Genomic DNA, 23,077 nt, shown 5'->3' with positions numbered 1-23,077 from the left:
CAACTTGGCCATCGTGTCCAATGTTTTGTAATTAAGAATAGATCAACATTACAATTATCAGTAAAAGATATATTTGACTTGAACAACTATTTCATATCAGGGGACACACATACAGTTCCTTTAATAGAGGCTTTATCTCCAGACAAGCGACGCCTCAGGGTCAAGTATCAGATCTGATTTGAGGCGAGTCCTCTCAGTAGGAACGCATGTTTTTTCAAGGCACTTTAAACAACAAAAGTTCCTGTAAGACGATGGACTCCACCCTGTGCACCTTTATTACAAGCTTTTATCTTTGTTGCATCCTCAAATATTCGATGCCCAGCACACGTGAAAGTGGTGACAGTACATATGACAAAAATCACGTCTGGAAATAGTTTGAATTTTTTGAACAAAACAGTGTACAGAGATTTCAAAATTAGCATTCAGTGAGTTCATATGATGATTGGATTGTTCTGATTTAAAAATATGAATAACTGTAATTTAAAAAAAATCTAAAACTAGAGTGAAAAAAATCGAGCTTTGTCTAACAAGATGCAGTTTCCAGTGGTGTCCAGGAGGTGGCACCGTCAGATCTTTTGTTGAGAGGATGGCTTCAGTCAGGAAAGAAAAAAAGAAAAAAAAGGTCATAAACAAAAAAATCACAATTTCATAATTACCATTTGTGTAAATATACTGAAACTACCATTACTACTAAAAGTACTTATGTTGCTGCTAGTAAGGTACTTTCACTACTAATGCAGCTGTAAGTAAGATAGTAGTAGTTTAGTAGTATTATCAATATTACTACTAATAATACTAATACTGCTAATACTACTGAATAATATTATGACCACCATTAGGCGCTTGTACTTCAGGGTATATGTATACACGCCGTTACTACTTGTATGTCACATAAGACATGTGAGCTGGTTATATATAATGACATTGATATACTAGAACATTTACATAGTGCTACTTTAATTCAAAATCATTTTAAACAGTTATTATCATCAGTGTGTGTATATATATTTACATATTCTTGGTATGTCGGGAGTCCAGAGCAGTAGTTTTAGTTTTTCTTTAAAAAGAAAACGACCCCAGCGACGATGCAAGACACTGCTAAGATCACAGCTATAGAGATGCCAGCAATCGCACCTGAAAGAAAGAAAAAGTAAAATGAAGTAAATAAATAAACAACCGTAAGGAGCAGGTGCAGAGGAAAGTGACAGAGGACGCAGAGGAGAGGGACAGAGGACGCAGAGGAGAGGGACAGAGGACACAGAGGAGAGGGACAGAGGACGCAGAGGAGAGGGACAGAGGACGCAGAGGAGAGGGACAGAGGACGCAGAGGAGAGGGACAGAGGACGCAGAGGAGAGGGACAGAGGACGCAGAGGAGAGGGACAGAAGACGCAGAGGAGAGGGACAGAGGACGCAGAGGAGAGGGTCAGAGGACGCAGAGGAGAGGGGCAGAGGAGGCAGAGGAGAGGGGCAGAGGACGCAGAGGAGAGGGACAGAGGACGCAGAGGAGAGGGACAGAGGACGCAGAGGAGAGGGACAGAGGACGCATCATCAGGTAGCATTTAAACTATTTATTTATTAAACTGGAGGAAAAGAAAATGTACTTGAAACATAAAATGATCCTGACATTTTTTCCCACTTGCCACTCGGGGCTTCCATATAAACGTAAAATACATTTTGGACCAACCAGGACTGAGATACTGGACAGTGACAGAGCTGTACGTCTTGTCTTCTTTGTCGCAGTAGGGAGGCAGCCACCCCGGTTCACACTGGCACTCCCCCCGGTGGTTACACAGCTGAAACAGATAAATAGACACGTAAAAAAAAAAGCCTACATTTAAATAAATCATAAATAAAATATTAAATTGATGGTATATTTAAAAGCACTGACTGAGCGGCCCGGGCACTTGGCTGAGCAGGCCGCTGTCTTGTAGGCCGTCTCCAGGTCCACACACTGGTTTTGGATGCACACCTTCAAAATAAAACATGATGCTTTGATATTTTATTCATTAAAAGTGGGACTAAACATCTAAACTCTGCCCAAAACCGCATTTCAAATAGAGCTGCTAAACTGGGCTGTACTTGGAAGACTCAAGAAAAGAGTGAGGTGGAGAGGAGGGGCGGAGTTTGGAGGTATAAGGAACAATGTGATTGGTCTAACAGGTATCCAGACTTCAAACTCCGCCCCTGCACCCAGGCGTCAGAAACATCTGGATGTAATCAGGGCCATTCTTGCGTAAACGCCACTAAATACCTGAACTTGGCAATGACCACTGGAGCCAGAACACACCCATTTTTGTACATTTTTGACCACAACGCTGCAAATGTACCTACTTTACACTAATAATGCCATAAATGAAAAGGAAGATAATGATATTCACGATGTAGCAAAAAAAAAAAAAAGTTGATTTAGTGTTCAGTTCTGCTTTAAAGTACTTTACTTTTATAAACTATGACGACTCCCAAGTACCGCGGCTCATATTTGGAAGCTTGTACGAACATCGCTAATTGGGTAGTATTGTTCCAAAAGGTTATAACTTCACCAATGGGATTATAGTAACTAAGTGTCACTAATACATACTGCTATTGTATGTACTTCATCTTAAAATGTGGGTATATATATAATGTTTATTTAAAATGTCATAAAAAAACATGATATCTGTGTCCCCAAATACGAGGTACACGTGTTCAAATCAAATTTAGCTTTTACTGATAACAATTCTAATGCTGATTTATTCAAAAACACCGATGACCAAGTTGTTCACGTTGTAATTTGAGCTGATTCATTTCGGTTGCCAGTATCTTTGACTAAAACCTAAACTCGTCACAACCTAAAACCCCCAGCACCTACAGCCAATCACGAATCAGCGCTAGTGCAGCCTCTGGAGTACTACTAGTACTACTACAACTTCTGCTATTTTCTCACCTTTCCCGCTGCACATTTTGTCCCAGTTTCGACTTGTCCGTAATCTTTGGTGAAGTCTGCGAAGTGCGACGCTTTACAGTCACCCACTTTTAACCATCCTCCGTAAGTGGAGTATTCAGTTCCGTTGTGACAGAAGAGCTTCCCACAGTATATGTCTCTGTGAACGATAAAACAAAACGTGTGTACTACAGTAGGTCATGTATAACGCTACGTGCTTTGAACTCACTGTAGTGGGCAGGCGATGTATTGGGTATTAGAAGGTCGTTTGCAGTAGCCGTAGTACTGTCCCACTGTGTTTATTTGAAAGCAGTCGGCCCGGCCCTCTATGGCACCTACAACATACACACATAAACACGACCAATGGAAATGTCCGATATTAGAACGGTCCAGTCACATCATTAAGACTTATAACTTCTTCGTGGTCTGGTTTTTCCACCTGCCAAACCAGTGGTGCAGGTGGGAATGGGCGAGTACCTTCAACAACCTCGCTCCTGGTTGGCTCTTTGGTTGCACACTCAGATTTCTAAATACGGTCCCTGGTTCTAGATTAGCCTTGTTTGGCCTCATTCGGTTGCAGTTGAGCGCTCACACTCTCTCAGTCCACTTTTACACAGTGAGTCTATGCCTCAAATATGTGATGGAGAGGTTACTGCTTCACGTTTTGATTCTGCAGAACTTAATTTCTCCCCTTTACTTATTTGCAGTTTTACTTTTGACACATCGGACCACAGATGTTTCACGCTAAAAGAAATGAGGGAGACAGGTTAAGGTACCAGACTGATCCGTCATTGTGAAGTACTGTATAAGCATGTGTTTTTTTTTTACTGGCCAGGCCCTGTATGTCTAACAGAGTAAGAGCGCCCTCACCTGGCCCGTACATCTTGTTGCACTGGCGGCTTCTCTGGGGACACTCTCCGTTGTAGCAGAATCCCTTTGTGTTGTCACAGGGCAGACCGTTCACACTGAACACATCCTCTGGACAGACTGCGCTCGCACCGTCACAGTATTCAGCCAGGTCACACTCATCACGTTTGCGTCGACACTCACGAGAGCGCCCCAAGATCTGAGATACATGCATACATCATCAGACATCAAGGACACAAAAGACAAGTCAGACATCAATTGTTTTTGGGTAAATCAGGCCAAATGTTCCAGAACACTGTTTTTCATAAGACGGGCTGCAGTAAAGTAGTACTGACCTTGCAGTCCTCACAGCACTCTCCCTCTGCACACTGAGAGCCCTCACTGAAGGCACAGGTGGAGGCGTTACAGCAGCGGTTGGTGCACTCCTTTCACAAACAACAACAAAAAACATTTAAAACCAATATATGAATCTGCATATAGTCAAAAGTGGGTAAATGCAAATAGGCTGGAAAAACTATTCTAAAGATTGTTAAGTTCATCGCAAATCTGGAGCAGTGTTTCTGGTATTATATTGAATCTCACAACATCTCAAGCCTCAAGCAGAGGAAATGTATTAAACTGGGCACACATGCTCCTTAAGGTTTCGTCTATTGAGTGTTAAAGTATAAATATAAATATATATATAAATAAATATATATATATATATATATATATATATATATATATATATATATATATATATATATATATATATATATATATATATATATATATATATATATAAAATGCAAGGCTCATTGTACAAATTGTTTTCCAAATGCATTCATTAAATTAATAATTCATTTCAGTTAAATGTACCCAGCAGAAAAAACTTTGAACAAGGTTTACCCTTATCTATTTTAATCTAATTTGATCACGTTCAGCGGGCCGGATTAATAAACCCAATGGGCCATGTGTGGCCCCGGAGCCGTAGTTTGCCCATGTCTGGCCTAGTCCCTTCAGTAACTACTTTGGCCTGCTCTCTTTAGTGGACTCTACACTGCCTCATTCACCGAACCGAATGTCGGACACGCAGATCACAACATTCGGTTTACGTGACTCTGGCATCTGACTGTAAAAAGTCAACGACATGATAATACTTGACTTCTATAATAAATAATGATCTAATTCAACAGCAAACAAATATTATTTTTGCAGCTCATTGTGAGATATATTGATCAGAAATAGTGCCCTAAGTAGGGAATAGTGTGAACATTCAGACACAGCCATGGTTAAAAGTTCAGAAAGTCTAACCTGTTAAAAGAGACAATGCAATAAGAATAAATTGATTAAAAAAAAAAATCCATTGATCTAACATGTTCTCACCTGCCTCTGATTCCTCATCTTTTAAGACGCCCAGAAATACAAAAACAAGTTTATTAATCAACAAATACAGAGTTGAGTCTTGTTCTAATAAGCCTGTAGCTTCAAGGAAAATGCATGTCTAAACTGGAAGCCATTGAAGTTAGCTCCTCACACCTCCACCACCTCACTCCTTCAACAAGCTAACACTTACAAGTCCTTCAATAAATTCTAAAGCTACATCTATTAATGTCCTCCCTGTGTTACTGTGACAGAGCGGTTATACTGTCTCCTGCCTCTCAATAACGAGGTTAGACTCCTGATCGCTCTGAGTGTGTACGTCCTCCCTGTCTTACTGTGGGTTCTCTCTTCTTTCTTTCTGACCTAACACATACTATAACGCTAAACTGTCATTGAGCAAAGGTCTTCTCTCACTATTAGTATTGGTATTGGCGATTTTGTAATAACCAAAACGCAAAAACTTGAGTTGAATTTGTAAATATTTATCATGATTTATACAGTTAGGAGATCTAGAATTTTTTGTTTCATGCAAAATCCTTAGTCCATGGAGTAAGATTTATATTTATATTACAGGCCACTTATTTACAATACTTTTTTTTTATTTATTAGAAAGATATATTAAAAGACGTCAGAAGTATTGTCCAAATATGTTAACGGTTAATGTTAATCTAACTGAATATTTCTGAACGAGTCAAAATCAGCTACATTGTGACCTTTGGCTGACCTCAAAACATCCTTACTTTGACAGTGCCACAGTCGCATTGCTCTCCGGCCTCCACAAAGCCGTTCCCACAGACAGGGGGCGACACCAAGGTCTTGTAGTCGGGTTTGTCCAGGAGGCAGTCCACACCACGGCTCAGAAGAAACTCCTCGTATTTGGAGCGACTGCAGGTGCTGAAGTCCTTAGGAGCACTCCAAGTCCTGCATGACAGTCCAAAATATGAAGCTTAAAGGTACAGTACTGTGCTCTTACTGTGTTAAAAAAAATACTACAGTTACAACTAAGCCTTGGTTACCAGTATTTAAACCTTTATATAGAGGACACATATAAGTTTCTCTCATTCTCAGTATATGGACAGGCCAATCCTTATAAACTCAGAACCTCCAGAATTCACTCAGAGATGCAGAGGTTGCACTGAGTAATGACTGAACGTGCTGGGGTACTGATGATCTGAGAGCGGTATTTTATTTTTATTTAAACTAACTGGATTTCGACATTGGAACTGGCAACCCGAACCAAAATCCCACAGTATAACGTGACCATCATCTCCATTTTTTTTTTTTTTTTTGTAATTGAGAATAAATCAGCGTTAATAATACTCATCAGTAAAAGCTGTATTTGTTTTGAACATGTAGGCAAACCTCCTTGAGTTTTTTTGTCCAGTATCTTTATTGTTTGTTTGTACAATGACTTTATTGGTTTAAAAAAGGTTGTGTGTGTTTGTAGCCATATGTTTAAGTAGTATGTTATGTGGGACATGACCATAGAGCGAACAAACGATCTGTCAGACTCAACTGAAACTTTGCCATGTTGAATTTGACTCTTTATATTTGTGATCTGAATGACAGATTTGAGTCAGTTTGTACGCCAAAATATTTATATTCTGTCACAACAAGATGTTTTTGTTGCTGGTGAAAAAATACAACTCATTATTTGCAATGTTCTGGAGATGAACATAGGAACCATTTTATAGGAACACTGAGTTTTAAGCAGCACTGATCAAGCCAGTTTGTTATGTGAGTCATGTGATAGTTTAACTGCAGCTTGTGTAGTGTTTTTGACATATGTGTAAATGACTGTATCATCTCGTACATCTGAATAGACACATTTGAGCGCACTGAAGGAGGGAAAATAGCAAAGGACCCAAAATTGAACCTTGTGGGCCACCTGTAGACCTGTAGCCAGAGGTAGAGGAGAGTAGTGATCATCGACTCTAACAGACTTTGATAGATATAACTTTGTACAATTGTATTTACTACATTTTAGTGAAATGAGGAGTCTAATTTGTTATATGCACTTAAAAACTTTAGCCATGTGACCTCACTAGGACATCAGGGGTGTGCTTTTGGCATGCTAGTTACTGTTAGTATTACAATGATTGCACATCTCTGTGGCCTGAAATGCTCTTATGAAAATGAACTCTTTTTCACGTTTGTAGGACAGACACATCACTTTCAACCTGGAGAACAGATATGACTATTATGAGTGTTCAGTATTTGAGATGTGTACATACTTGACGGTGGCCTCCATGATGCAGCTGTCCGCGGAGCACTTACAGGTGGTGGTGTCGTGGGACATGCCCAAGTTATGACCCAGCTCATGAGCCAGAGTAGCCCCCACCAACGCACTCGTGTCTGTGTAGTCCTACGGGAAAGACATGGTTTAAGGGAGGCTTCATATTTACACTACCGGTCAAAGGTTTGGACACCTGTTTCCCTTAATATTTACATAGTGGATTCTCATTGAAGGCATAGAATATAGAAGAAGAATCAGAGAAGGCCAAGAGTTTGCAGCGGTGTCAACAAAGCAAAGCGTGGCTACTTTAAGGGATCTGAATCTGATATTTCTCTGGTACATAATTCCGTCTTCAGTTTGTATTAGACTGGTACTTAAAGAACATCCGTTACCTGCACCACGCCCACTGAGAATCCTGTACACAGCGCTCCAACGAACGCCAGCCCAATCGTATCTCCAGCGAAGTCTATCCCACTGCAGTCAAAAGTAGGACAAAGACATTCTAATTAGTCCTACGAGTTATTCAGGTCGATGATTTATGGTGAACGATGAGGTCAATGTTAGAACGCTGTTTCGCATAACTGATATTAGACATGCACCGATCCAGTCCATATTGAGGTATGAGATACTTGGGGTTTTTAGTGTTTGCCAAATAATAACAGATGCAAACCAACTGCAGAGACTTACCTCAGAACAAAATGCGTCATCTAAAAATATTAGGAAAACCACTGACTGGTGTAGACATAAAATATAAATACACTGACCTTTTAAATACCTGAACCAATACATAATCCAGTGATTTTGTGTAGAGTCAATAGTTCAGTTTAAATCTATGTTGAAAGGTTTGAAAATTAGTCTATGATTTGTAATTGCTTTTAAGAATCTATTTGTGATGTGTTGAAATGTGTGTGTGTGTGTGTGTGTGTGTGTGTGTGTGTGTGTGTGTGTGTGTGTAATGTAACGGTGCAGCTGTTTTGGCCAGAACTCTCAAGAGAATAGTGATCTCAATGGGACTTTCCTGGTTAAATAAAGGTTAAATAAATAAAATAAAATTGAGTTAGATCTAATTTCAGGTGGGAGGGCAGTGGCCTGTATTCAACTCTACAAAACTCTATAATTTATTTATTTTTTAAATTATTATTATTATTATTTATAAGAAATTTTTATTATTTATAAGCAATTCATTATCCTTGAAAAAAAAATCCAAACCTAAAATCCTCAAATTACTATTATTAATTATATATTTTTTCATCCGGGTTAGGTCCACAAATTTAGCAATTTAAGCAAATAATTCAGTCTATTATTCTTGTGTTTATATCAGTATACAATTCCACTTACTTTTTAAGCAGTGGAACACACTCACAAATTTGTTTTATTGATTTCTTGCTAAGTGGAATTTGGAATTTTAACCGCGATTTTAATCTTATGGGCTGGACTCTTGACTTTTTAACTCTGAGGAGAGAGGGGTCAATGAAGTTTTTTCGGAAATCTTTGACAGATGCACCTCAGGGTTGTATTCTTTCACCGTTGTTGTTCATATTGTACACTAAAAATGTCTGTGCACTTGTAGATGATCAGTCATTGTGAGCTTGCTACAGAAAAATTAAAATCTATATTGCCCAACTGTCAAAAGACCAAAAATATGAATAATCATCTGGTTAAATAGGCAAATAAAGTAATTGGACATCCTCAGAACAGCCTTTCCCCAAAGTGGATAGTAGATTTTAAACAGACTGAAGGCACCAATTTTCATTTGTTGTGGATAGAAATTAATCACCAACAAGGTCAAAACATAATTTCCATAAAACAGGTTCATGAGATCACAACAAGATGAGACGTTGACATAGTTTTTAATAAATAAATTGTGAACTACGTCAAGAGGTTCTTTTTTTTTTTTTTTTTTTTTTTAACTTAACCTCCTGAGACCTGAGCTCTTGCAGGACGTTATTTGCAAAAACTGTTAAGTGCTTGAACACATACATTTTGTGTAAAAAAACAAAATGAGAAACAATTGTGTGTAAAAAATATAATAAAAACAAATAAAAAATAAAATAAATAAGTAAATAAAATAAAAAAGAAATTAAAATATAATAAAAAAAATGAAATAAAAAATTATAAAAACAAATACAAATTAAAAAAAATAATTAAAATAAAAAATAATTAAAATAAATTGAACATGTTCTTCTAAAAATTTGCACTGTGGCCTAAACAACCCAAAATATGTTGTCCACAGATGAGGACACCAGGTCTCAGGAGGTTAAAAAAAAAAATAAAAATTTTTTATTATATTTTACATTACATTTATTTATTTTACTTTTTTTTTCTAGAAATGTAACTCTCCAGACCTTAACCTTTTTTTGTCCAATACAAGTGTAAGGACTGACCTGATGAGATGTGCGCAGTCGTGCTTTTTGTTGATCAGATTCTTGTTCCTCCAGTTCATGAAATTGTCCAGGTTTTGTTCAGTGTTGGAGCTTAGCGTGATTTTGTCTGCATCAGTCCAAATCTCCAACCCCACCAGGGCTACAAAGGTTAGTAGTGGTTTGTACACCTCGGAACAAGAACACAAAGTCATAAGACCATAGTTTATCCACATTTTGAAAGTTCAGGTTTATTTATTTAAAAGGTAGATTGTGCTGCTTGGCTCCATGGAGGTGCTCTCGTGTTGCCCGGAACGTTCCATGGCATTTTTTCCATTACAGATGTATTTAAGCAAGTGCCAGTTCCTTCACCGGGTAATTTTCTTAGTGCAATGTATCTTAATTTTTTTTTCGATTGGTTTTGTGTACATTAGCTTTGTTATTGCATGTGGTAGTCAATTTATCAAGTTAGAATGCTTCTGATAAAGGTGTATTGACTTTAAAGACAGAGAGGAACTTCATGGATTACAAGAATTATGAGCTCTGGAGAGAGAATTAAACTAAATACACAGAATTACTCAAACGTGTGAATGAAACCAAACACTACTGGGTACGCTTTTAGTGCCAGGGCATTTAAATAAAGCTTAAAGTTGGTCAATGAACTCACCATGTTGACAAAGTTGACCACTTCAAAAATCCTCTTTCTGAGTTTGGGTACATCCTTGCTCATCCGTATGTACTAAGACAAAGATTATACAGTCACGGCAAAAGAATTATTGGGAATTTACTACTAGTATTTTTCAGAGAGATACTCTATTGCATCAGATATATATTTTATTTTATTATATTTATATTAAGTACATTGTGGATATTGAGATAACAAGGGCAAGATAAAAGCGATTTTCCCTCATTTTTATTAGGGCTTTACAGTATATTGCAAAAACTATTAATACTGGTCCACAATAATACTGTTATTACAATACTGAATATAACATTATTTCCCCTATTATGTAGCCTTAGCCCTCATAACCTTCTTACCTCTTTGTTGTCAGCCACAATATAGAACTCCATGTACTTCTGCATATCTAAGATGGACCCGCCCTGCAAACACAAAAATGTTCAACTACAACTATTTAACTTTTTGAATTTTTAATTTATTTTTTCCTTACAAGCGTGTTAAACTTTTCTCAGTTGGTACAGTTACATGGCCAAAGAGAATTATAGTAACTAATTATATAATATTAGTGTTTATGTTACAATGTTGTTGTGTTTTGGTTATCATGATGATCATCCAATCAGAATGGAGAATGAACTCACATAATCATCTCATTTGGGTTGCCTGTTTCAAAGCTGAAATCCAGTTGGTTTAAACCTCTAGGGACTCACTGAACGAATGAATCAGTGCTAGTGCGGCCTCTGCAACTCAGAAAGTGAATTCTGGAGGTTCTGAGCTTTCACATGAGGCCTGTCCATAAACTGAAAGTGAATGCATCCTCAATCTTAAAGTTAAGGCAGGTTCAGGTTCAGTTGTGATTGTACCTTTTTTAAAACTGTAAGAGCACATTTTTCATACATTATTTTAACACCAGTTGAAGTAAAAAAATGTATGTACCCCAGATCGTGTTCTACTGGGCGGTTCTTCGGCTGCGGCCCATGTTTCGTTGGTGACTCCGCACACGGCTGGAGTGGCGTTCTCCAGTCCAGCGACCCCAAACACCGCATGATCCCCCTCAGGGTCAGAGGTCAGGGGCTCTATCAAGAACCTCTGCTCTGACGTCCGGAAGTACCCTCTGAAAACAACCAAGTACTGGCACTGAATTCAAATGCAGACATTTAGACAACTATTTATCAGACTACCCATTACTTTTGTGAATTTTCCACATCCACTTCTTTCAACGTCTAATTTAATGCCTTGGTTGTGTTGCTCACTCTAGAGTTTTGAGATGTGCAGATGTAGCGTCACTGCCACAAACACACAAAACTGGATACTTCAGTACTTAAACGCCCTGTACTTGATGTACTTCAGCAAAATTGTTTTTGCCCAAATACAGATTATTGTATAAACTGCTCTTGGGGTCAAATAATTGGTAACTGTGTGTTAGCTTCCTAGCTTTACCATGATAGAAAAACTCTGCTCTGGTCTCGGTGTGTTGTGAATTTATTGGAGTGAATGCATGAGGTAAGTGAGGAGCAACTTTGGACCACTGCAAACTGTTTTTAAGACTGTAAAAATCAACTCTTAAAGAAATAATCTGATTGAGTAACTTTTACTTGCCTTGGAGTAATACTTGACCAGGTATATTTGTATATTTACTCAAGCAATGCAATGCAGTACTTTGACCACCTTTGCAATTTATGCTATTAGGAAAACTAGAGTCTCACCTGAGTCCATCACATGTGCTGATGCTTGCTTCAGATGCACTGTTTCCCACAATCTTCCCCTGGTAATAGCAGTGATCCTGTGAAGACATCATGGTATTAGCATACTAATCTATGCAAGACCAGTCATCTGGGCAGATAATAACAGATACTCATCACTGTAAACAACTAGGGTGTGTTAGTTTCAGCGTGATTAGTCTTTACAGGTGCTTTAAGGTCTTTACACAGAATTAAATCACAAGCATTTGCAAAATATAAAACCACATAATTTGCTATATGTTTGAGTTCATATATGTTACACATAACCAGTACTATCCAATGTGTGAAAGTCCACATAATTTACACGTGTCATATACGAAAGATCAACCTACTATTATTAAATATGTAAATGTTCAGCACTATACAGAGGTAAGGGGGACTGGGTGGTTCCTCTTGTTAAATAGGGACATAGTTTTTGATACTATTATAAATAAAATTGCATTATGGCAACACAGAAAGAACTACATTTTAAGTTGATTGTCTTGAACTTTCTAAAAGACCTAAACTCCTCATGACTCTCATATGATTCTTATTTTTTAATTATGGTTTTCAGCAGATCAAACTGGACTAATTTCTTCAGGTCTAATGCCTCTTGTTGTTCCTCTTCTTCTCACTGTTGTCCTCGTAGTCTTCGGAATACCTCCAGTTTTTGTTCTTGGGTTTGGTGGAAACTGCTGCCACGTTCTTCTCTTGTTGCCACGTTCTTCTGGCCTTTCTCCCCTCCAGACGCACATCCTTGTATTCATAAAAGTGGCTGTATTCATCAGATGGATCACTGTTTTCTTATTTTTGTTCATTTTGTACTTTTTCTTTCTGGCATTTGTTGCAGTGGTAGAAACAGCTGTAGCCTGGACCTCCACCTCCTCCCACTGGGATACCTGAACCACATGGAAGGTGTAGCTTCTGGTTCTGTTGGTGCTGAGTTCTCAACCTCTTCAGAAGTCTTCTGAGTTGCCTGGACCTCATATACCTCAACTGCTGGCGTCTTTTGCTCTTCTTCACAGTGGGCAGGTTCTTTCAGGAGTCATGTCCTGAAGAACCTTTATAGACTCTGCAAGATCTTTAATCTCTTTCTTCCTTCTCCTTGTTTATCCTCTTTCTCTTCTTTTTGGTGATGTTCATGTGGGGAACAGTTTCATCCCTGGCTTGCATCTCAGCAGTTTGGTGTGTAATGTCAGGTTTTTCCAGTGTTTATTTTTATTCATTATTATTCTGTCTCACTGTTGGTCTTTGTATCTTCACCTGATGATTTTGAGCAGGTGGAATTATCATCTGGATGTTTTTCAATCATCTCACCTTCAGCCTGATTTGATTGTTCTTCACTGAATGAAGCGACTTCTGTACTTTCTTCAGAGGTCTCCTGAGCCTCTTCTACCTCTACCACTGTTGTCTCGTCTACAGTCTCAGAAGGTCCACTCACAACTCCCTCTAGTGGAGTACACTTCTCCACAGTGTTGTCACCATCACTGTGGTGGCAGTTTTGTCCCATGGATCAAGTAGTGTTTGTATCCTAGGTGTCCTGCAGTGGTTAAGTACTATAGGAGCTCTACTACAAACCAGGATATTTCTGCCTCTCCCAGGTTTTTAAGCAGATGTAGCAAAAAAATGTATAACAAAAAAAGGTCATCTCTGTAAGGGCCAGTGAGCGTTCTGGATGTTTTAACCAGCTCTGCCCATCAGTCGCTGCCACTTTTTGATGTGCACTAATACCATTTCATATTTCATTCCCCAATACAGGCACATGGGCACTTGTGTTCTTCAAACGTGAGAAGGAGCTGAATTGTGCAGGGTGTATGTAGAATAGGGAAATGTCGTTCTCTCTGCATTCTGCAATAATAACAACAGCAAAATCTGCTCAAAAACATGAATGGGCTATAATATGGAGGCAGAAAAGTATAAAAAGTACAAATATCTTGTTTGGAGAACTAAACTTAATAAATACATTTGATTGCATAACCAAATCTTAGTCTGTCTTGAGGTGTGACAGCCAGACAGTTGTCCCTCTGTATAAGAAACAGAGTTATCATCCTGGACTTACTAGACTGTCTCATATAAGGCAGTGACTCACCAGAATCTTCTCAAAACTGAATAATCTACTTGGATGAGTGCAACATCTTCAATCTTTAAAACATTTGTCCAGTTTGCAGAAAAATCACATTTCTTTTGTTATTTGCAAAGTAAATTGGGTTTTTATTTTCTATTGTGTTACATGCTTTACTTACGATATTGTCTGGAGTGATGGTGACGGGAGTACCATCTTTAAGGTAATGAGTCTCACTGTAGTCTTTGGTGAGTAATTCGCTGAAAAGAGAAAAGTGATGTAAATCAGAACTGAAAATATGAACATAAACAAAATAACTGGACAGGGCTGCTCTCACTCTCCTAATGTCTTTACTCTCTCCATCGAACCCATAATATTTTTTTTAGCATTTACATTAATTATTAGTCTCATTATATGTTTTAGCAAGACTCTGACTCTACATTTGATGTCCTGTAATATGTACTGCATAAATTAATTCCTAGATTGATTTATTGAATGTATAACCTCTAAAACAGTGGTTCCCAAACTTTTTGTAGTCACATACTTCCTGAGACTTTTGATGACTAGTCATATACCTCCTCCTGAACAGATTATATTAGGCCCATATAATGTAGACCTGTATAATGTACATTTTTAAAGCTTTTGTGCAGGCCTGGGAGATCCATATAATCCAAAATCTTATCAAATTAAGACAAGGGGCCCAGTCTTAATTTCTACTCCTAAATTGCAAAATGTACAAAGTAGTCCATGACTTGGTGCATTAGGAGAGCGAACGTCATTAGATGATCTTTGCAAATATGGAGGTCTTGTTCTGTGCTCCTGGATCTGACCTCCACCTCACATGCTCTGCCTCCCTGGCTCTCTTCCTGTCTCAAAGCGCTCTGCCTTCCCACCTCAGACTGTATATCTCCAGAGGGAGAACACTGCATCTACTGCATCTACTGCATCTACTGCATCTACTGCATCTACTGCATCTACTACATCTACTGCATCTACTGCATCTACTGCATCTACTGCATCTACTGCATCTACTGCATCTACTGCATCTACTGCATCTACTGCATCTACTGCATCTACTGCATCCAGGGACGTTTCTTGAGTTTACTGGCCTATACTTGATTTTTCACAAATAAAACTGTGCTATACCAAGGATTTCTTCATGTTGGAATTTTTATTTATTTATTCATGCTCTAGCTCAAAGGAACGCAGAGATTTGGATGACAGATACAAACTGCTAGGAGGGAGGACTGTGCTCTGCGTTCTTTTTAAACCTTCAGTGCTCTTTTGCCCATCATCACCATGTTTTTCTTTATTGCAAACACTTTTTATTGATAATATTTAATTTAATTTGATCTATATTGTTATATTTGATTAGGCAAAAAATATAAACATAAACATGGACATAATGCAACATGGCCAAGAAGATCAGGCCCCACCTATCATTTCTCTTTTCTTTTCCAAAAGTCTCCTCATGCACCTCCACGTCACTCCCTGGGGCACAAACTCTAAAACGAGGCATCATTCGATTTGTTTAAACTAAAGACAAGTTGACGCAATTCATTATTCAGAGTTGGAATTTGGACTTTTCCCTCAACATATCTTGTTTTCTCTTGTAAAGAAACACTGCGTTATGGAAAACCTGTTTCATGGTTATGTCAGCAAAGTGATCTCATCTAATCATGTCAAAATGTGTTGTGTTTCAACTCAAGCTATAATTGGATAGATTTTTTTCTGTAAGTTAAAATTGTTAAACTGACACAGAATTATCAGGTTGGACTCACATAAATGAGATAGTAAATTATGGTTTAAAGCAGTAACTCACAGGTTCTTCTCCAGATGCATCTCCAGTGGTTGTCCCCTCACAGTCAGCGAGTATTTAACCCTCTGTGGTCTGTGGGACTGGGGAGTACAAACAGTGTCAAATGTCAAATATATCTCATTATTATTATTATTATTATTATTATTATTATTATTATTATTATTATTATTATTATTATTATTATTATTATTATTATTATTATTATTATTATTATTATTACTATTATTACCACCATTATTACTATTATTATTATTATTACCACCATTATTACTATTATTATTATTACCACCATTATTATTATTATTATTATTATTATTATTATTATTATTATTACCACCATTATTACTATTATTATTATTACCACTATTATTATTATTATTACCACCATTATTATTATTATTATTATTATTATTATTATTATTATTATTATTACCACCATTATTATTATTATTATTATTATTATATTTATTATTATATTTATTATTATTATTATTATTCACAAAGTGTCACCTCTGCATGTCTCTTGTTGACTGTATGAAGTCTGACCGGTCGCACCACCTCATAGTCCTGTTCTAAGTTCCACCTTGGACCATGGCTCACTGTGGACAATAAAAGGCATATTATTATATTATAAAGATATTTTTCAGATCTGATGTATTTAAAAGTGCAGTATGCGACTTTGTGGACACATCACCTACATGATTCCATGGAAATAAAAAACATACTTTGGAACATTCTCTGTGGAGATACATTTTATGCCATACTCTGGAAGAGCCAAATATAGTCAAAGGAACAACAATTCCATGGAAACAAGCAGGACACATCTCTAATGAATGAAAAAATACAAAAAAAACCCCCAAAAAACAACAACAACAACAACAACAACATGCTTTTATTTTATGTTGGTCAAAAAACATCATACTGTTGCTTTAAGTTTGTTAATTAGAGGTTTTAGAGTTGTGAGGGAATATATGTTCTGTCTATCTATTTATTATGGTTTTGTTTTCAATATGACTTCATAGTGAGGTCACTTATGTAAAAACCTGAGCTACGTGAGTACAGTAAACAAATAACAAACAAATAGAGATCACAACCAACCTCGAGGCTAGTGGCTAGTTTCAGTTTAAAGTCTCACTACACGATACAGAAACGTTACTAAATGCTACAATAACTGAGAAAAGGTCACCTGTGTTACCAATGGTCTATTTCCAGCTAGACAGTATTGCACCAATAACATCACACTGGAATCTCTTTGTCCTATAGAATGAGCAATACTGACATGTTGTTATTAATCACCAATAATGCTAAATCAAAAAACAAAACAAAACATAACCATCACATACATTGAGAGTTATGATGCATTATTGCCTGACAAATCCAAACTGATCTCTCTGTATTTTTATATATATTGATATCAGCCTGGTCCCCCATCCTCAAGCCCAGTCAAATGTTTATTTTCAGTGACACATGTGAAACAAAGGAGCTCATGGGTCACCTTTGATTTACAAATAAAATCAAATTTATCTCACCTCAGATTAACAGAGTTTAATGCTTCGCCCATTGACTCTGCAGAATTCTGTGATGCTATTCAACCCCCTGTGATGTTTTTTTTACCTTCATTTTTTCCGATACAGCCGTGTCCGTGATTGGCTAATCCACCTGTCTAAGACGCCAATTAGAAAACAGGAGATTCACCGCTGACCAGACTCACATATAGTATTGGAGAAGTGTGTGTTCTGGATCCCAGGCAAGATGTATTAGTACTGCAGCTTAAACATTTTCAATCAATTTTATTAAGCATATAAGCTTGATTTTCAATTTATCCACTTATCCACTTAATATTCACACAATATCCATATTATTTTTATGGTTTAAATTATAAGATTCATATCCTTTCCATACAGTGTATTTGACTCACCTGTGATGTGCAGTCCATTCAGGAGCAGTGTCCATAAAAGCATCCGTCCTGCAGACATTGTCCAGCTGTGACACAGGCTGTGACAGAACTCTGAGCAGAGGGAATTTAACCCCCAACCTGCTGCTCCTGCCCAAGAACACCCTCCTCTTTCTAATCTGCACTTCATGAATCAGAAACAAAAGCTGGTCTCAACACGAACTGGAATGAACGGGATTTCAACATGTTTAGTATTGCAATTTGTATATGGCCTGGTTTAGACCTGTGTAGCAGTTATGGTGGTGTTGACAGTGGTTTGGACAAATACTTCAGGTGGAGAGAAGGAGGATCTTTGTCTGGTATAATGTTTTACATCAACCTGCCGAGGGACTGAAGATGGAAATTAGTCATGTTGGATACAATCTTTACATATTTACATTTTAAAACGTTCATTAATATGTGCTGCCCCCTTACAAATAAATAAGAAAATAGGAAAATAAGTGCACTAGAGATATAGAAGCTCTGTCACAAAACTTCTTAGTGCAGTACTAGCTTTTGCCCTCTTGGTGTTGCTATAGAGATCCTAACTGCTGAACAAAGGCAATGCAAACAATGCAGTGCAATGAAGACAAACGGAAATCCCAACTTCCTTGAAGCCTATTGATACTTTGCAGTGACATTGCACTGGGGGTGTTCTATATGTACGTATATGGCGGAATGTTCACCGGTTACCATGGTGACACAATGCACAGACTCACAATCACAGAAAAAAAAAGTTTTAAGATCTCTCAGGAAAAAATAAATAACACATTTTCATGAATCTATGATCAATACGATTATTCCGATTAAAGATTAAAGTCTAACAAAACCAGACAGATTAGTGCCAACAGTTAGCGTCATACCCCCGAGGAATGTTGATGACATCAGAAGCAGAGTATGAGCTGACATTTTGCAATATGGACAAGTGGCATGTTTACAGTGGATTATGTCCCTGAGGTATAGTTTTGTTAAATATATTAAAATACATATGCACAAAATGGAAAGACTAGGCTCTGTTAGAATATCTATTTTACAAAAACAAAATTAAGATTATATTTAAGATTTTGCTAAAAATGTCATACTTTTTTTAACAGTTTGGCCATTTTTTTATGTTTAAAATTGTACTTCCTGATTCCATAACTGTAACCACGTTTGGTAATCCTATAAACCATGTACAGTGACTGGATTATTTGACAAATAAAAATATAATAAAACACATTTATTTTGTTGAATTAATGCTTAAAGTATCATTGACCCAAAGAAATGGGTAATGATAATGATAATAATAATAAGAAAAGACAATCCTTTATTGTATCCCATGGGAAAAATGAGTCTTAAGACGGGGGTCACATTCTTTAGCACATCAGCCGTATTGTACAGATCACTTTATTTCAACTGTATTAATCTGTGGTGTCGATAATCGTGCAATTATGAATGTTTTTCTTCTCCTTTAAATAATGACAGTTCTATTTGTGTGTAAAGTAGTGTTGTCACGATACTAAGATTCCAAACTCGATTTCAATACTAAGGAATAGACACGATACTCAATACGGATTCTGATTCCACGGTGATAATAACATTAGTGTGGAGACGTTTTGCTGCTCGTCCAAGCAGCTTGTTCAGTTCTGGTCAGATTACTGGTGGACACTGCCTTATCTCTATCTGAAGGGAGGAGCTAACTACACTGAAACTAACACACCTATTGTTTAAAGTTTCTGCTTGTAGGTCTAGATGTAATGAGCTGTGAACTGTGTCTGCGTCATACTTTGCATTGTCACTCAAGCCCCTAATAGGTGCTCTCACACCCATTAGCACACTGCCATATTGTTGTCTTTTTTCGTCATTTTGTTAGGAAAGACAATCCTTCCTTGAACAGGTATGGGAGGCCTTACACGTCATCTATCTCCTATTTATAAGTCATTCCTCAGACTCAAACCAAGACAAAGAAAACAACAGTTATCCAGTATACTAACAGGTCTGACAGCCCCCATTAGGGTTTGAAGTTTTCTTTTACTATGGATCATACCTGAATGACTGAGAGATTTCACAAACACTTTCAATGTAAATGTAACGTAAAGTGTGTGTAACATGAAGCATTGAAGCAACACTGTTTCTGGATGTGCATGATTTCATAAAAATAGAATGTTCAAACTGTACCTCGGAACATTCTCCATGAAGATAGGTACATTTTATGCTTTTAGGTGTAAAAAGTCATCATATGTAAGCATGTGTTTTACATGTAGACAATGCTGCCACCTGCTGAAGATAAGAATTTATTGACATGGTCCTTATATTACTGTTTTAGTTTGAAGAACAAGGTCTTGACTTTCCATGTACCACCTGAACTAAACCAAGACTAAATTCAGTCTAAATTGGCCTATAACAGGACTTAATGCTGGCATGAGTTTCCTCTGGTTTCTAAATCGATAGGTATTCCAGGGTCAAGATTTGAACCAGAAACATTATAGTGCAATATTTCATGTAACAGAGGCTCATAACAAAAAAAGGAACTGTAGATTTTTGTGTAGTTGTTTTCGTCCCTTTCAAAATAAGTGTCTTTTTAAATCAGAAAACCATCTGCTGTATTCTCCACAGTCTTTTATTAAGTGAATGGCTTGAGATGTAGGTTCCCAATGAGGTGTAGCTCTAAGAGATAAGCAGCAGATGGCAATGTCAGAATGTAAGTGGCTCTGTGGAGAGGCGAGTCCACTCACAGTGTGACTGCATGTTTTTCAATAGCAGTAAAACACTAAACACTAAAAAAAAGACAGATAAATATAATGCCATACATTACCTTCCAGGTGAAGTGAAATGTCTTCAAAGAGATGAGCATGTGGCGGATCCATAAAAGTTCCATAATTCTTGTAGATTTTTACTAAAGTTGGCGAGGGCTGCACTGGAGCGAGGTATGGCTTCCTCTGGGTTTGAGTGCTGTCGACACAAACATACATTATTCTGTGGATCTGAAGCTTCAGTATTTCGTAGATTTGACATAAAGATTCAAACTCATGTTGGTAACACTGGACCCTAGTGTTTTTTCCATACAACAGCCATGATTCCTGCAATGATCCCAGAAGGACTGCCACACAGATGTCCACTATCACCCTGAAGGCCCCAGCGCTACAAGCTGGCAAAGCCCCTTACAGATGGGGGAAAATTTTGCATAAATGATGAAAGAAAGAAAATTGTTTAACATATGAGCAAAATTTTGATGAAAATAACTTGAAGAGTGGGGCAACAAAACTTACCACATTTTTGCCTATGTAATACTGTGTGCAGTGCAGGATTTTTTTTTCTTTTTTCAAACATTCTCTGTATATTTACCAGCTATGTTTGTTCTTTGCCTTATACATAACTTTGAAGATATTTTGTAGTATTGTCTATAGCCTGGTTACTGCATCCTTTAATTAAACAACATCCCTGTTTTATGTCACTATTTATTCAATATCTTGAATACAAATCTCACCTGTGGACATGGGTGGAAATTCTTAGCCATTTGTGTCACAGTTGGGAGACTTCACCCAGGTTCACAGAGTGGGTCCTTCGAGGTCTGGTCACAAATGACTATGGAAAAATGGTGACCCATCTCTTTGTAACTTCTTATTCTGACTTTAAACGTTTGGTGTAACCCGGTCTACATTATCCTGTTGTTTTTATTTCACCATTTTGTCCATGAATAAAGATATGAACATTAATAATACACCAGTCAGTTGCCTTCTTTTCCTGAGGTCACTCCTGTTAGTGTTAGCAAAAGGTTTGATTGACGGCCATCGTGCCTTGTATCTTAGTATCTTTAGCAACCTCACTCCTGGTTGGCTGTTTGGTTGTGCGCCCACATTTACAAATATGGAACCTGGTTGCAGCTGCCATAACTGTCAGCCTCAACTGGCTTCATTTTCCTGCAATCTGTCATGATCCGCACTGTCCGCTCCTGGTTTTACTCCTGTCCTGCTCTTTCCCTCCCTCACCTGCCAGATCTGGGCTGGGCTCCTGGCTCCTCCTGCGTGCACCTGCAGCCCATCAGTGCAATCAACTCACCTGCTGTGCATAAAAGGAGCTGGGAGAAGAGACTCAGTGCGGGATCATCGTCGTGTCACTACCTTCCTGTTGTCCCTGCATTCCTGGCTGTTCCTGCGTTCCGTGTTCCGGCCCTGGATGTCTCCTGCCCGCTCTGCCCTACGCCCGTCTGGTCTGCCTGTCTTTCTGTCGTCCCTTCATGTCCTCGGTCCTTGTGTTTCCTGTGTTCCTGCTCACCTGCTCACCTCAGGATCACCCGCTGTTTGTACTTGTCATTTTCTACAATAAATCCTGTAAATATTCCCCGAGTCTGCATCCCTTGGTCCGCTACACTCACCCGTTACGACACAATCAAACACTATGGGTCACATCACACACCTTTAGTCCACTTCTATATACAGTCATGATTAGAATTCAGCTCTACTTCTTGTAATTTCTTCACAAACTGCCATCTGACTGATGTAAAATTACAATAAATATTAACCACAGGTATTATCCCGTTAAACAAAGTAATAATTACCAAAGTAAAGTAATACCGCACTTGGCACACCCTTAAATGATTACAGTCTATATGATTTGCGATTCAATTGCTATGTATCGCCCTACTTTCTTGTCCCCACTCTTGGACACCACATCCAGTGTCCACCTGTCCGTAGTCCCTGGTAAAATCTTTGTAGAAAGTGGCTTTACAGTCTCTGATCATCAACAATCCCCGTAGTTTGGACATTTCCGTTGTGACGAAACAACTTTCCACATTCAATGGCCCTGCAGAGAAACAGAGACAAGGCCATTGGAATCATTTATATGAAAAAACACACTAGCCTACACTACCAATCAATTATGTTTTTCTTAAAATGTTCTGCTTTCTACATTTTAGATACATACAGAAGACAGCAAATATATGATACAGGATACAGCTGAAAATAGAAGTTTGCAGACAGTACATAAAAATAAACATATTGTTTTTTGTCACTGTCTGACATGAAATCAGACTAAACCTTCCCTGTTTTGGGTCAATTAGGATTACCAAAATTATTTCTATTTGCTAAATGTCAGAATAATGAGAGAAGGATTTTTTTTTTGATAATCCGTACTTTCTTCAC

General features: G+C 37.8%; 1 protein-coding gene across 1 annotated transcript; it reads right to left on the bottom strand.

Annotated features, from left to right (window-relative positions):
• Positions 1-1,018: 1,018 nt before the first annotated feature.
• Positions 1,019-18,146, bottom strand: LOC117376199 (zinc metalloproteinase-disintegrin-like lachestatin-2). The gene is made up of 19 exons (XM_033972606.2): positions 17,943-18,146; positions 16,535-16,623; positions 16,028-16,104; positions 14,387-14,465; positions 12,129-12,205; positions 11,359-11,536; positions 10,785-10,847; positions 10,414-10,485; positions 9,771-9,937; positions 7,779-7,860; positions 7,385-7,515; positions 5,891-6,071; positions 4,124-4,213; positions 3,792-3,987; positions 3,151-3,256; positions 2,925-3,081; positions 1,890-1,970; positions 1,686-1,794; positions 1,019-1,134 (listed from the first exon to the last, which is right to left on the bottom strand). Exons 1-19 carry the CDS (start codon positions 18,106-18,108, stop codon positions 1,049-1,051), a joined length of 2,187 nt encoding a protein of 728 aa, XP_033828497.2. The 5' UTR covers positions 18,109-18,146; the 3' UTR covers positions 1,019-1,048.
• Between the last annotated feature and the right edge of the window lie 4,931 nt (positions 18,147-23,077).

Source organism: Periophthalmus magnuspinnatus, chromosome 9 (genome assembly GCF_009829125.3).
Source record: "Periophthalmus magnuspinnatus isolate fPerMag1 chromosome 9, fPerMag1.2.pri, whole genome shotgun sequence".
Classification (NCBI taxonomy): domain Eukaryota; kingdom Metazoa; phylum Chordata; class Actinopteri; order Gobiiformes; family Gobiidae; genus Periophthalmus; species Periophthalmus magnuspinnatus.
The sequence above is the reverse complement of the archived record's forward strand: the minus strand, read 5'-3'. Positions and strand labels throughout refer to the sequence as shown.

What these genes read in the sequence shown, in the direction of transcription:
- LOC117376199 (XM_033972606.2), bottom strand. Translation starts at nt 18,108, where the DNA reads ATGAAGTGCAGATTAGAAAGAGGAGGGTGTTCTTGGGCAGGAGCAGCA. An exon ending in CCAGTAGAACACGATCTGGG is followed by an intron (nt 10,848 to 11,358) that starts GTACATACATTT and finishes TTGTGTTTGCAG; the next exon opens with GGCGGGTCCATCTTAGATAT. An exon ending in TACATCGCCTGCCCACTACA is followed by an intron (nt 3,082 to 3,150) that starts GTGAGTTCAAAG and finishes TATCGTTCACAG; the next exon opens with AGACATATACTGTGGGAAGC.